General features: G+C 36.3%; 1 protein-coding gene across 11 annotated transcripts in view; it reads right to left on the reverse strand.

Moving 5' to 3' along the window:
- LOC126473967 (zinc finger protein 875-like) overlaps window positions 1–4,345 on the reverse strand; it is a 59,697-nt gene extending 55,352 nt beyond the window's left edge. For 2 of the 11 annotated variants that reach the window (XM_050101342.1, XM_050101351.1), the window contains exons 1-3: window positions 3,155–3,658; window positions 1,478–1,676; window positions 126–809 (exon numbers count right to left, since the gene is read on the reverse strand). In XM_050101342.1, the coding sequence (XP_049957299.1) occupies window positions 126–332 (207 nt within the window). In that variant the 5' untranslated portion in view covers window positions 333–809; window positions 1,478–1,676; window positions 3,155–3,658. The other 9 variants (XR_007586544.1, XM_050101344.1, XM_050101346.1 and 6 more) reach the window with 9 other exon arrangements.
- Between the last annotated feature and the right edge of the window lie 10,927 nt (window positions 4,346–15,272).

Consider the following 15,272-nt stretch of genomic DNA (forward strand, 5'->3'; position numbering starts at 1 on the left):
GTAATGTAACAAATCAGTACAAGTAGTAGAAATAAAGAGGTGCAATAAGAGGACAGTACAAATGAATGCACATAAATAAATAATTATGCCTTCCATGAGTAATTATCTACCTTCTGGATTCTTACCTTGTTGAGCTTTGCGGCATATATTGACATGATAAGTGAGATGGTGTTTGCGTTTAAACCCCCTTTCACATACCATGCAAATAAATTGGGGAACAACTCCACACTCAAATCGTTGGTGACTGGAGAGATTACGCTTTGTAGTATATGATCGGCCGCAGCGAATGCATAAAAACTTGCCTGCAAATGAAAACTGTAATCAGGAGACATTTTCAAATAAGTAAATACATTAGCGCACACTATCACACCATATCAGTCAGAATGAAACATTTTTAATTATCTGCATATAGAGCAAAGACAAAAAAGAAATGAAGCACTTCATTGTCACATACTGTCCAATCAATAGTTTTACAACAAACTGCATTTCAAATCAAAGAAAAAATATACATGTAGTTTCCATCTTGGAGTAAGATTTTTAAATGATCCTACTTTGGCAGCCTGTATGTACTGTTCATTGCTAATTCCATAAAGAAGCTTGTCTTTTGTTTCAATATGGTGACTGAATCCTGTTACAGAGCATAACTCCCCAGGAAAAAATTTTGCTCGTCACAACGAACAAGCCTGGCTGCTGTGCATCAGCAGCCACCAATGTTACATGCAACAGCACAGTAGCACATCACTACAGCAGAAAAACGAAAAAGTGCAGCCCATGGTGCAGTCTGATACAGCACTTCAGTTTTTATCAGTCTAAAGGAAAAGAAAGGAGACTTAATTATTAATTTTTTTCATGAAGCAAGTTTTATTTATTACTAAGTAGACATTACAACAAGTGGCACCTGTTGCTTTATCAGTTCTACAACCACATATTTATCTGGACAAGGGGGAAATCTTCATAAAATGTCAACACAGCATGGAAGTAGTAATGTAACAAATCTGTACAAGTAGTAGTAACAAAGTTTTAAAGATCACTTAAATAAAAAAAATAAAGTAATGCAATTAATTTTTATTTGCTTGCAGGTTCACACCTGAAGTCCTGAACACATCTGTGCCACAGCACAGGGCACATCACTACCAGCAGAAAAACAAAAAAGTGCAGCCCATGGCTAAAGTGGGGTATTGTGTGGTATTTGGCTGTCAGCAGTAACATAAATGCTGCAGCTGTGTCCATTCAATCCATATGGCTAAAGAAGTCATCTGATTTGGCCTAACACAGCTACAACACTTCTGCTGCAGTCAATAATGAAATACTGCAAACAGGCACTTGTAAACACACACAAAAATTAATTATATAGCTTACTCTTTAAAGTTAATCATTAAATCTTACGCCAACCCCTTGTAATACATAACATGAGTATAAGATTTTATGTTGTCTCACAATTACAAAATTAGATTTGTGCTGTGAAAGATGTGCATACGGCTAGCTTATGGCAGCTGTCCCTTGATAAGCTCTGTGATAACACTTGACGTGATCCTTGAGATGGTGTTTGCGCTTAAACTTCTTTCCACACAAGGAGCAAACAAACTGGCGAAGAACACCACATTCAAATCGTTGGTGACTGGAGAGATTACGTTTTGCAGTATATGATCGACCACACCGTATGCACAAAAAATTGCCTGCAAATGAGAAATGAAGTCAATCTATATGGTGTAAACTAAAAATATAATAGAATACTCTCTCACAAGAAACAAAAGGATTGTAATTTTAATAATAATATATTTTTTTAATGTGGCAATATACAAATTAAAGGAAATATGAAATACTTTAATCCATTACCTACTTATTTTATACAAAAATTTTAAAAAATAAAATTGCACTTTTGTATAACAATAAAATCCATAAAAGTACATCTTGTATAAATTTTAACTGACAACCATGGCGGCTTTCGTGTCAGCTTCACTGCATAATTGAAAGTGTTTCATTGGTGTTCATAGGCTGAGATGACTCTCCTCTATATCTTCCCACCATACAAAAACAGGAAGGGATAAACATTAAACACACTTGGTGTCTTCATATTATCAGCACAGTGCTGCTGCCATAGACCATATCTGCAGTGCATCATTTATTGTTTTTGTTTCGGTTCTTAGGCATTTCACAGATCTGACTACTTTCATTGTGCTCCATTATTAGCCAGGCAGTGTCCCAGAAACTGTTGTAGGTGGCAAAGCAATTCATTTGCATTGACAGGTCCAGATGAAACAATATTACTATAATCCACATCATGTTTATAAGTCATCTTCCCTCAATTTCTCTGAATAGCCCCAACGCTGGTATGCAGAATTTGACATAAACGGTACTCCAGAATTCTTCCCCCCCTTTAGTGTTTTACCTTCTACAATTACTGCTACTGTCATAATTTTCACACCTGTTTTTCATCAAATAAGTGTATACTGGGTCAAGCACTAAGGGAATATATTTGCAAGCATTTGCAACCCACCTCAACCAGTGTCTATATCACAAACAGAATCTATAAATACCTGTGTTACCATTCACTATCATACTTTTGTCTTCCTAAATATGTAAGCAGCAGAAGTAAATATTTACATGACAGACAACTATATATGCACAAGAATATTTCCTTTTGCAATGTTTGCATGGGTACTCAGACTGCTCAAATGTGAAACTACAGTTAAGAATCTTAGTTCCAAAACATTGTAGAGTGACTTTTGTGCATCAAGCATTATCCAACTCAGCACTTACCAGGGCACTACTTCACAGTGTAAGGGAACACAACGTTCTTGAACTTTGAAAATGTTCTTTGGTGAATACCATTTTTGAATAACATACATTAATGTAAACAAGTGCATCAAGTTGAGGAATGATACTTCTATTATTATTATAAATCCTGTATTTGCTTTTTATCTATGATTTTCTTGCCTTGAGGTAATTAATGGGAAGCCATGGGGCATACAGCTCATTGTATGTACCACTTGAAAGTTAACCTAGTGTCTGATCTCACTGTAGGCTACTGACATATAAACTTTATAAATTAATCAGTGTTACCAGTATAATCAAGTTGTTGCACACACAAACATTTTGCTATGGAGAGGAGAGGGTAAACGGTTCTATTGGTTTTAGATATTTATTTCTTTACCTTCTTATCTTTCTTGCTCCTTTCGTCATTTACTAAGCAGCAAACTCTGCATGGACTATTTGCAGACCTCAAGGTGAGTTCTGCCCTAATTTCATCCCTACCTTTTCCAGAATTTTCAGTCTTTTATAGTTCCTGCTATCAAAAGTTATTACAGTACCAGAAACTGCTAACTTCAGTCATAGGGCCAGCAAAGACATGTTTAGGCATACATCACACAACATTATTGAGGGTTTCATTCACATTCTGGGTCTTCCCATTCAAACATTTCATTAGTTGCTCTGGATTCACCAATCTCTGGTTTGATTACCACCATTGTGGCGAAAGGTTACCACAAAATTCAGATTCCCTACAACTGCACCAACTACTAGCGGGAATAATGTTTGTTATTTACACTCCCTTCACTGTTGCCGCACGTGTTTTTTACGGCTTCGAACGCAAATTCGGATCTGAGGTATGTTATCCTCAAATTTGCGTTTCTTTAACTTACTTTTACACTTATCCATTTTATACCTTTTCCAGAATTTTCAGTCTTTTATAGTTCCTGCTATCAAAAGTTATTACAGTACCAGAAACTGCTAACTTCAGTCATAGGGCCAGCAAAGACATGTTTAGGCATACATCACACAACATTATTGAGGGTTTCATTCACATTCTGGGTCTTCCCATTCAAACATTTCATTAGTTGCTCTGGATTCACCAATCTCTGGTTTGATTACCACCATTGTGGCGAAAGGTTACCACAAAATTCAGATTCCCTACAACTGCACCAACTACTAGCGGGAATAATGTTTGTTATTTACACTCCCTTCACTGTTGCCGCACGTGTTTTTTACGGCTTCGAACGCAAATTCGGATCTGAGGTATGTTATCCTCAAATTTGCGTTTCTTTAACTTACTTTTACACTTATCCATTTTATACAAATATAAAACGGCAATAAGTGCTATACACAACAAAAATACCTAAGCGCGCAAACAACGTAGACACTCGGCGCTGTGTCTGTTGGGAGCGACTGTATATATTGCAAACGCATTTACGGTCGCTACCACTTGCCACCGCGCCAAATATCAACTTTGTTTGCGCTTTCGTACCACACCACTTTTCATACTTTTAAACACATAACTGATTCGTTCGCATCTAACGCCAACTTTTGAGCCGCAACGACGATGGCATCAAAACAAGGCAATTCACAGCCTTCTAGACTGTGTGGTTCCCAACCTATGCCTGTTCAAATTGGAATATTATTTGGAGGTCAAAAAACGTCTGTGTACTTTAGTGTATGATAAACCAAAACGTTCAAATAGAGTCTAAAGTACCTTATAGAATAGAAAACAGAAAATATCTCATTTCATCTTAATGTGATACAGAGTTTTCACCTAAACAGAATGAAATGCTTGACAATTTTTGCTTTGGAAAAAGGTAAAATTATCTCCAGAAAAGCTGTAGAACAGGTTAACTTATTGCTGTCACTGTTGCTACAATATCCTGTACAAACCTTTTCATTTCCAAATAACTACCTCAGCCTACATCCTTCTGAATCTGCATACTATATCCTTCTCTTGGTCTTCCTTTGCATTTGTTATGCCCCACACTTCCCTCCAACACTAAATTGGTGATCCATTCATGTCTGAGAACGTGTTCTATCATCCGGTTCCTTCCTCTTGTCAGGTTGCACCACAAATTCCTTTTTTCCTCAGTTCTGTTCAATATCTCCTCATTAGTTATGTGATCTCCTCATATATTAGTAGTAGCACTACACTTTGAAAGCTCCTGTTCTCTTCTTGTCTAAATTGTTTATTGTACATGTTTCACTTCAATAGCTACAAGGCTACATTCCATACAAATACTTTCAGAAAAGACTTAATAACACCTAAAGCTATAATCAATGTTAACGAATTTCTCTTCTTCAGACACGTTTTTCTTGCCATTGCCATTCTACATATTCTATCCTCTCTACTACGGCCTCAACTGCTCCTTTTTTTTTTTTTTTTTTTTTTTTTTTTTTTTTTTTTTTTTTTTTTTTTTTTTTTTTTTTTTTTGCTCAATTAATAAAACTCATCTACTGCCTCAAGGTTTCAAGACACTGTCCATTTGTTTATTAATTTATTTATTTCTTCTTCCGGTGATCCATGTTGTGACAGTATTACAGGATATGGAACTTGTCAGAAATCTATCGTAGCACATATAAACAAAACAAAATTATTTCATATTATCGGTACAGTAAACAGTAACTTAAGTTCTAGTACAGAAAATCAATTTTGAGAGATAAATAAATATTACACACAGAAAATAAATAATGCTAAATATGTGTTTACAATAAACAATTGTCAGGATTACAAATTTAGATTTGGGCACATATTTGCATTTAACAATACAACAAATGCTGAACTCTGTAGTTCAGGAACTCTTCTATGGTATAAAATGATCCCTGTAATAGGAACTGCCTTAAAATTTTTTAAACAAAAGCTCATCTTTTACCAAACACTTAATTGTTGAAGGGAGGGTGTTAAAAATATTACAGCCCATGAATGGACTCCTTTCTGTACCATACTTAGATTTGCCTGTTCATAGTGTATATCATGTTTTCTTCTCGTCTCATAATACTCACCATTCAGGTTAAAAAATGGATTGTTCTTTCCTTATGAAGCACATCAAAGAGAATATATATTGTGCAGTGGATGTAAGGATTCCAAGTTTCTTAAAAAGATTCCTGCATGTGAGTCTAGGATGGACTCCACGCATGATCCTTTTGGCTCTTTTTTCTACACACAGTACTTTTTTAGACAGTGTTGATTACCCCAAAATATAATTCTGTGTACCAGAATGGCATGAAAATAGCCATAATAGGCTGACTTCATGGTTCCATAATTCTATAAGAAGAAACAATGCATAATGCATAAGTTGCTGAGCTCAATCTTTCGCATAGATCCAGGATGTGGTTTGACCAGTTCAGTTTGCTGCCAATATGCAAGCCTCGGTAGTTTGAGGTATCCACCCTGGTGATCACCTGCTCACCTACTTTTACTACTATTTCTTCATCTTTGAATGTTGTGTGGAACTGTATATAGTTTGTTTTAGTGTAATTTAAATAAAGGCCATTGATGTTAAAGCAGTTCACTGTTTCACTTAAAACCTTATTTGCTGTTTCCTCAAGTTTACTGAATTATCAATAAGTAGTGTAGTGTCATCAGGAAAAATGGTGAATCTACAATATTCCGTACGGAGAGGCAGATCATTTATAAAGCTAATAAAAAGTAGGGGGCCCAGAACTGAGCCTTGGGGCACTCCAGATGTGATGGTACCCAATTATGACGATAATAGGACTCCATTTTGACTATAAACTACAACTTTCTGTTTCCTATTTGACAAGTATGAGTCAAGCCATTTCGCTGGTGAATCACTTATACTGAGATGTGCAGCATTTTGTAAAAGAATCTGGTGACTAACACAGTCAAATGCTTTTGTTAGGTATCAAAAAATCCCAACCATCTTTATTTTTTCGTTAATAGATTCCAAGACTGCCAGCAAATGCAAATATTGCATTTCCTGCTGACAAACCTTTCTAAAATCCAAACTGACTTTCGCTGAGGATATTTTGATCCCTGAGATGCTAAACTATCCTGGCATGCATTAGTTTCTCTAAAACTTTTGAAAAACTTGTGAGTAGTGATATTGGCCGATAGTTAGCAGCATCCAACTTTTCTCTCTTCTTATACAGTGGTTTTACAACTGCATACTTAAGCCTCTCATTAACTATTTCATGCTTAAGTGACCCAACAAAAATATGGCAAAGGACTTTACTTACATCACTGCAGCAGTATTTTAATAATTTGTTAGAAATATTATCATCCCGGTAGAGTTTCTACTTCTCAGTGATTTAATAACTCTTTTAATTTCTTAAACGGTGACTGTTGTTACCTTCATGTGTTGTACTGAGCTAGGTATTCTGGCTTTTAAAAGACTGATGGCTTGGTTCATGGAGCCTTGTAAACCTATTTTTTCTGTTACTGTTAAAAATATTCGTTTAATGTGTCTGGAGCTATTTTTGGATTGCTAACAAGATGACCCTCACTTTTTATTTGGATATTTTCACTACAAACTGCATTTTTCCTTGTTTTCCTTCTTAACAAAATTCCAAATAGTTTTTACTTTATTGCTTAGGTAATCAATTTCTGTCTTCAGGCAAATGTTGTCTGCTGCTTGTATGATCATATTCAGAACTTTATAGTAGAGTTTATAGTGCATATTCCTACTGGGATCATTTGATCTTTTGGCTGCTGCATATAGGTCTCTTCTTGTTTTGCAAGAAATTTTGATGCCTTTAGTAATCCAAGGCTTGTTTCCAGATTTTAACTGGTTTTCTCTCACTGACTTTTTAGGAAACGTTTCTGAAAACAGAGTTGTAAATTTATTGATAAATATATTAAATTTTGAGTTAACATCAATTGAAGCATACACAAGAGACCAGTCTACTAGCTGTAATTGCTGATTAAAGCCTTCAATTGTGTGTTCATGTATAATCCTAAAGTTTTTCCAAATGAAATTTTCTTTCCTTTGTACATTTATTTAGTTTAGAGTGAGAAATTGCCCTTCATGATCTAGAGGCCATTTATAATATTTTTCACTGTTAAATTATTGTAAATGTACTTATTTACAAATACATTATCTATTATCCATTCGTGTGCTCTTCCAAGTCCTTTGCTGTCTCTGACAGAATTGCAGTTTTTGTTTCTTCTTCCTGGATTTTAATTCCTACTCCAGATTTTTCTTCAAGCTCCTTTACACTTGTTCAATGTATAGACTGAATAACATCAGGAATAGGTTACAACCATGTCTCTACTTCCTTCTCAACCATTGTTTCCCTTTTGTGTACCTCAACTCTTATAACTGCCATTTGGTTTCTGTATAAGTTGTAAATAGCTTATTGCTCCCTGCATTTTACCCTTTCTGCCTTTAGAATTTCAAAGAAAGCATCCCAGTTAATATTGTCTACAGCTTTGTCTAAGTCTACAAATGTTGTAAATGCAGATTTGCTTTTGTTTAACCTAACTTTTAAGATAAGTCATATGGCCAGTATTGCCTTGTGTGGTCTACTTTTTTTCGGAATCCAGACTGATCTTCCCTGTGATCATCTTCTACCATTTTGTCCATTCTTCTGTAAAGAATTCGCATTAGATTTTGCAACTGTGAATTTTAAACTAATTGTCAGGAACCTTCATTATTCAGCCATGATTCAGCCCACTGATCTCTGTTAAATGCTTGCAACAGGAAGATCAGTCACTCACCGAAACTGAATGCTTACAAGATGGAAAATAACAGAAGATGAAACAAAAAAAATTAACGGTAAATATGTATACTAGGGAATGAACAAGTGAAAAGGAAGCAACACAGAAGTTGATATCACCTCAGTATATGGAAATAACAGAAGAAGAAATGAAAAAGTTAACAGTAAATATGCCTTCAGTGGAATGAACAAATGGCAGGGAACCAGCACAGAAGACAATATCACCATGTAAAAAGACTGAAGAGGAAGACGTACCAGATTGGACAGAGGTTAAAACAACAGATCACGATGAAGCACCAAGCAGAAGTTAGCATCCAAACAACATACAAATGACTTTTTATGCCAAATCCACTGTAGAAGAAAACAACCAAAAAGAAGTCCAGGACTCCCAGAAGGTGAAAATCATGTTAGAAACAAAAAGAAGACAAGAGCCTGCTCTTCAAAGAACTACCCAGGCAAGAAATATACCTCTCATAAAACTGAATAATTCTTTAACTCTCCTGTATCACAATGGTCAGGGCTTAACCATAAGCTACATGAGCTAGAGGTCCTTTTGAATGGTTCATTGAAGGAGATTTCTATCTTGTCTGTAACTGAACACTGGCTGCAAGAAATACAAAAATGTGCTGTTGGGATTTCAGGCTTCCAGTTGGTCAGCAGCTTTTGCAGGGAAATATGCAGACGGGGTGGAACATGTATATTTGTAAGAGCGGATATTAAATCAAAGGAAATTAGGTTTAAAAATTTCTGCTGTATTGAAAAATATTTTGAACATTGTTTATGTGAAGTAACAGATAGTAATATTATAATTGCATGTATATATAGGTCCCCATCTGGTAATTTTGAGTTGTTCTCTGAAATTTTGGAAAATCTTCTGAACTATCTAAATAGTCAGACAAAAAAGATAATTGTGCTTGGGAATTTCAATGTTAATTTCTAGGACAACTGTAAAAAAGGGCAGAAACTTCTTAATCTACTAAAAATTTACAATATGGACACGTGTGTAGAAGATATCATCAGATACAGCAGCAAAGTGACAGTACTATAGACAAAATATTCGTTGACAAATCAAATTGCGGCTTTAAATCTGAGATATTTGATACTGGTTCCTCTGATCATCAAGCTGTTAAATTGACTCTAGAGTAAACTCATGAGAAAAATGACAACAGAAATTATATCGAGAGAAGATTAATTAATAATGACAGCATTAGGGTCTTTAATCTAATGTTAAAAAATGTAAACTGGGACACGGAAAGCAGTGGCGGTGGCAAGGGAGGGGGGGAGGGGGGGAGGGGGGGGGAGGGGCTATGGGGACTATAGCCTCCCCCACCCTCCAATGGAGTACCATATTACGGTGGATAAAATGACTTCAGAAATCAGAAAATATATTACTTCAACGGATTCAATAATTTTTTATAATTATGTAGCAATATAGGTTGCAATGTATTTGAAACACATTTTAATAAAAGAAGAAGAGCAGCAAATTGCTTACTATCTAAACCAATAAATAACTTAAAATGGGCATCTTATTATTTATTAATATACACTGGATGTATAGTAATGTACAAGTACCAAGTGGAAAAGTGAAAAGTGGGCCAATGTTACCCCTGCTGATGGTACTGCTATGATATTTCTTCGTTGCCTCTGAAGAAAATGAAAATGAACAAAAAATCAAATTCATGGATCACAAGTGACATCAAAGAGTCATTAAAAAGTCTTAGAATGCTATATAAGTGTGCAAACAAAATACTGTCTTGAAACCATATGTATGAGGGAGAAGTTCAGGTTGGTTACACCAAACAACACCCATTTAGCAGTAGTTCATTTATTCACCTAAACACATGCAAGGCTCACAAAGAACTGAACATGGTGGAACCGCAGTACAGAGTACTCTTCAGAGGCTGGGGGAAGGGGGGGGGGGGAAGACTAAGGTGTCGGCTGGAGTGGTCTGCAGGAGCCGGCCCATGGTCAGCTCGACAGTGTCGTCGGGGAGCTGTGTGGGTAGATGTCGTGAAGGAAGGTTTGGCCACCGAACCTGGAAGTCGTTGAAGCGAGCCGGGCGTTGTACTGGGTGTGCTGGTTGTGCAGTGACAGGTAGGCCGGGGTTTGCGGGTGGAACCTAGCGATGATGACGATGTCTCCGGTGGGCCTGGTGAACACACGAAGCATGTCCAGGTTGATGTCAGGCGGGAGGGGAACACATTTCACCAGGTGGCAGGGAATGGCGGAGATTGTGTCATGAGCACTGGATGAAGAGAAACACACGATGAACAGAGTATAATCATGCAGTATTATTAAGATGTCATGGATTATGTCTGGGGGGGACAGGCACAAACACCTCAAGTGAGGGCACGTTCAAGATGGGGGTGTGTGAGAAACCTCGACAGGGCGAGGCAGGTGATGGTGGAGAGGTCGAAGGGGCCAGCAAAGGGCCCGGCGGCGAGGGTGTGATCGTAGGTAAGCTCGACGTGGGGAGCATGTGGTCACTCGACGGAGTGCGTGAGACCAGAGTAGAGGGCGAGGTCGATGGAGAGCTCGACAATTGGAGCTGGAAGTCACTCGATCGAGTGTGCAAGTCCGACGTGGAGGGAGTGGTCAGAGCGTCGTGAACCACAACAGTGAGTGGCGTGGTCGTGGCCTGAAGGGGGGTAGAAGAAGGCTCAACATGAGCGTGCTTAAGTCTGCTGAGAGAGACTGTAACTGCTGAATCTTTCATCTGGATGGCATAGGTGTTGGCTGAGCACCGGAGAACTCGGTACGGGCCAGTATGTTATGAGACATTACATTTTGCAGCAAGGAAGTGAAAGACTTGAAAGAAAAGCTGCATGCTAAGAGACACAATGCTTTTCAGAAAATAAGTTGCAAGGCTGAAGGCATATACAATACTCCGAGGAAGAGAAGAAAGGAATCATCCTATTTCAAGGCAATGAAAATGCTTGTGAGGAAAACATACAAGGGCCATTAGCTGCAGCAGCTAACAAAGAAGGGCAGTCACCAAGTCGGAGAGCACAGGAGCCAACAGCAACCACACAGAAGAGGTACCTGAGGCCTGGGAGATCAACAGCAGAAGCAGCTTCCAATCAAGACAGATGCCTGAGAACTAGGAGACCTGTTACACTAAGTGAGGATTTTTTATGGTATCGAGTAAGCAGAAAGAGAACATGGAAAAAGATGTAAGTAAAACTGTTCATCTTAAATACCAGTGTGACAATAGTGAGGGGAATATAAACACAGGACAAAGATACGATCCAGGTTTAATGACACAAACTGAAAAAAATCGCTGCATAGTACCAAAAGCAAAGGGAACAAGTGAAGTGCTTAGTATATTACAGAAAGAGGAACTATTAAATTTAAAGCCAACACTTAGAATACTTCACCAAAATGTTCAATACATAAACAATAAAACAGGGGAACTAGATGTAATATTACAGGAATATAGGCCAAACATTCTAGTAGCTACAGAACATGGGCTAAAAGAAAATCACATAGGAATGTACAACTTGAAGAATTGTGTGAAAGTAGCCAGTTATTGCAGAACTTCCTATAAAGGTGGTGGGGTTGCCATTTTTTCTAACTATAAATCAACTAAAGCCATAAATATAACAAAATATACTATAGAATTGAGCTTTGAAGCTACAGCACTGGAATCTAAAATCGCTGGGAATTTATGTTGTGTATTAGGTTTGTATCAATCACCAAATGGTGTAATTAAAACCTTCTTCTGGAAGATGTAATCCAACACCTGTCAAAAACATATGCTTATTTGATCATTATAGGAGATCTGAACATAGACACAAGTAAAAATACAGACAATACTAAGACCCTATTGGACTTATTGTGCTTATACAATCTAAAAATAAAAATAGATAAAACCAACTAGAGTAACAAAGCATAGTAAAACTATAATTGATCATGTAATAACAAATATTCCTACATGCTATTGTGACACACAGGTAATAAACTCCACATTAGCAGACCATTTTGCAATCATGATAGACATAAATATAAAGACTAGTGATTCAGTGCAGAAGATATGGGAGATAAGAAGACAGAACTACCCACATAACATAAATCTGCTAAAAAAGATGTTAGAGGCAGAAAACTGAGAAAAAATATATGCAGCTAAAGATGCAAACACCAAATGGAACCAGTTTTTTTCTTTATTCAATTATTATTATAATGTTACACGTCCTGTTAGTAAAAGTCTTGTCAAAAAAAAAAAAAAATCTGGGTGGCTGGAGAAGTATTCCATGTCAGAAATAATCTGAGAGTGTATTATGACCTCTCCAAACAAAAAAATACTGAGGCCTACAACGCACTGTATAAAATAAAAAAGAAAGAGTACTGTAGTTTTATCAGAGAAACTAAAGCATCATTCATCAGTATGTCTATAGATAAGAGAAAGAACTACTCAAAAGGTTTATGGTCTTTCATTAAGGAAGAGAGAGGAAAAGTAACAAATCGGGCAGAGGACATCTGCCCACTGATGAGTGGGAAAAGCAACGCAAACCCTCTAGAAATAGTCAATACTTTTAACAGATATTATTTTACTGTAGCAGATGAATTAATAAGACAAAATAAAACAAATGCAGTAAGTAAATTGTTAAACCCCCCACATACACATCATACTATGGTTTTCATACCTACAACAGATACAGAAGTGTCAAACCTAATAAACAACTTAAAATTAAACATTCATCTGGCTTGGATGGTGTCACATCACATCTCATAAAGGAATGCAGAGAATGTATATTAAAACCATTGACACACATGCTGAATGCTGCGATAGAAGAAGGTATATTTCCAGATTCACTGAAAGTAAGTAAAGTGAAGCCAATATTTAAGAAAGGGAACAGGGATGAATTAGAAAATTACAGGCCAATATCATTGATCTCAACATTTGCTAAAATCTATTAAATGATAATAAAGAATAGAACTGTAAGTTTTATAACAAAGTACAGTATATTGCATTCATCACAACATGGTTTCAGAGAAGGGAAGTCAACAAAAACAGCATCAACAGATATAAGTGAGCACGTTCTTAATATACTTGACAGGCAACAAAAGACTTGTGGGATTTTTATGGACCTGTCTAAGGCATTTGATTGTGTGAACAACTCAAAATTAATGATGGAATTATATCAGTATGGAATTAGAGGAAAATGCAATGACATACTTAAATCATACATTACAAATAGGAAACAATGCACAGAAATCAGACATAGTAGTGGGGGAAATATAATAAACTACAGATCAGAATTGCAAACAGTTAAAAACGGTGTGCCGCAAGGATCGGTGCTTGGGCTAATACTATTTATACTCTACGTAAATGACTTCCCTAGCTATATAAATCAGAAACTTATAATGTATGCTGATGACACAACAATCATTTGCACAGCTGACACAAAGGAGGAGCTTCGGAAGGAAGCACTCCTGAATATCGAAAAATCTATTAAATATTTAACACAAAACAACCTGTTTATGAATCAGTCTAAAACAATGAATGTAGTATTTCAGACGAAGCATAGTGAAAATTGTAATATAAATGTTAATATAAATGGAAAGACTATTAAATAAGTAACCAGCACAAACTTTCTAGGAACTATAATAGACAAACATTTGGCATGGAGGGAGCACATAGATGCACTGTGTAAAAAGATAAACAAACAGATCTTCATCATGCATAAAACAGCTAAGACTGTGCGTGATAAAGTCCTCAGATCAATGTATTATGGACTTACATTTGTCTTATTCAGTTTGTGGCGTAGAGCGCCATAAATATCGATATTTGTTTTGTGCATAAGTGTGCTATCTTTGAGGAGGGGGCTTTGGGAGGATGTTGGACACTAAAGGCAGTTAGCCTCCGGACTTGTATCTGTGTAGAAGCTAAGTGTGAATAAATCTGTATCTGAGAGAATTCTAGTTGTTTACCTACAACTATTCCATATTCCCTCAAGTTCATATATGGGGAAGTGCACAAGTTGGCTATTTAAAAAGAATATTCACAATTCAGAAAAGGGCAGTGAGATGCATTGCAAAAATACCACCAAGACAGACCTGTAGGCAAGCTTTTGTACACTATAATATTATGACAGTATATTCACTGTACCTATACCAAAGCATAATGGTGGTAAGGTCAACCAATAAACACCTCCTAAATAAAGAGGTACACAAACACAGTAAAAGAGGAAATGAAAATTACTACATGATAAACAGAAATCTGAAACTGTCTATGACTGCCCCTGAGGAAGCAGGCAAAAGGTTTTTTAATAAACTCCCCAAAATCATTAAAAAAGAAACAGACCTAAAATGTTTTAAAAATCATTTGAAACTATATCTCACAGAGAAATGTATATACAGTTTGAGTGAATACTAAGACGGTGTTTAAATATGTTATATCATTACTGAAATGTACCTTTAAAAATTATCATTTCTGCATGTTGTTTGGATTTGTGTGTATATATAATGTGAAACATTTAATACCTTTGTATGATTATAGACTATTTCTGTTTAATTATGTTTCATTTATACATAATGAAATCAAGTTTGATGTTAATAGCCTGTTGTATGACACACCCAATACTCTCGGCTGGAGTTGTAGCTGGAGTCCATGGGCAAAGAATAAATAAATAAATAAATAAATAAAAGAAACACCTGTAAAGGATGACTACAGGAGGATGTACATTTGAGATGTTAGATATTCTAATCATGCAGTTAAACATCAGATTTGCTTTGCTGCCCGGCTTAAATGTATTGAAATATTTGAAATAAAAAATTTCTCAAGCTTTGCAGATGTGTTCCCTGAGAAGGGATTTGAAAATTATGGACAATATATG

This window comes from Schistocerca serialis, chromosome 4, assembly GCF_023864345.2.
Source record: "Schistocerca serialis cubense isolate TAMUIC-IGC-003099 chromosome 4, iqSchSeri2.2, whole genome shotgun sequence".
NCBI classification, from domain to species: Eukaryota; Metazoa; Arthropoda; class Insecta; order Orthoptera; family Acrididae; genus Schistocerca; species Schistocerca serialis.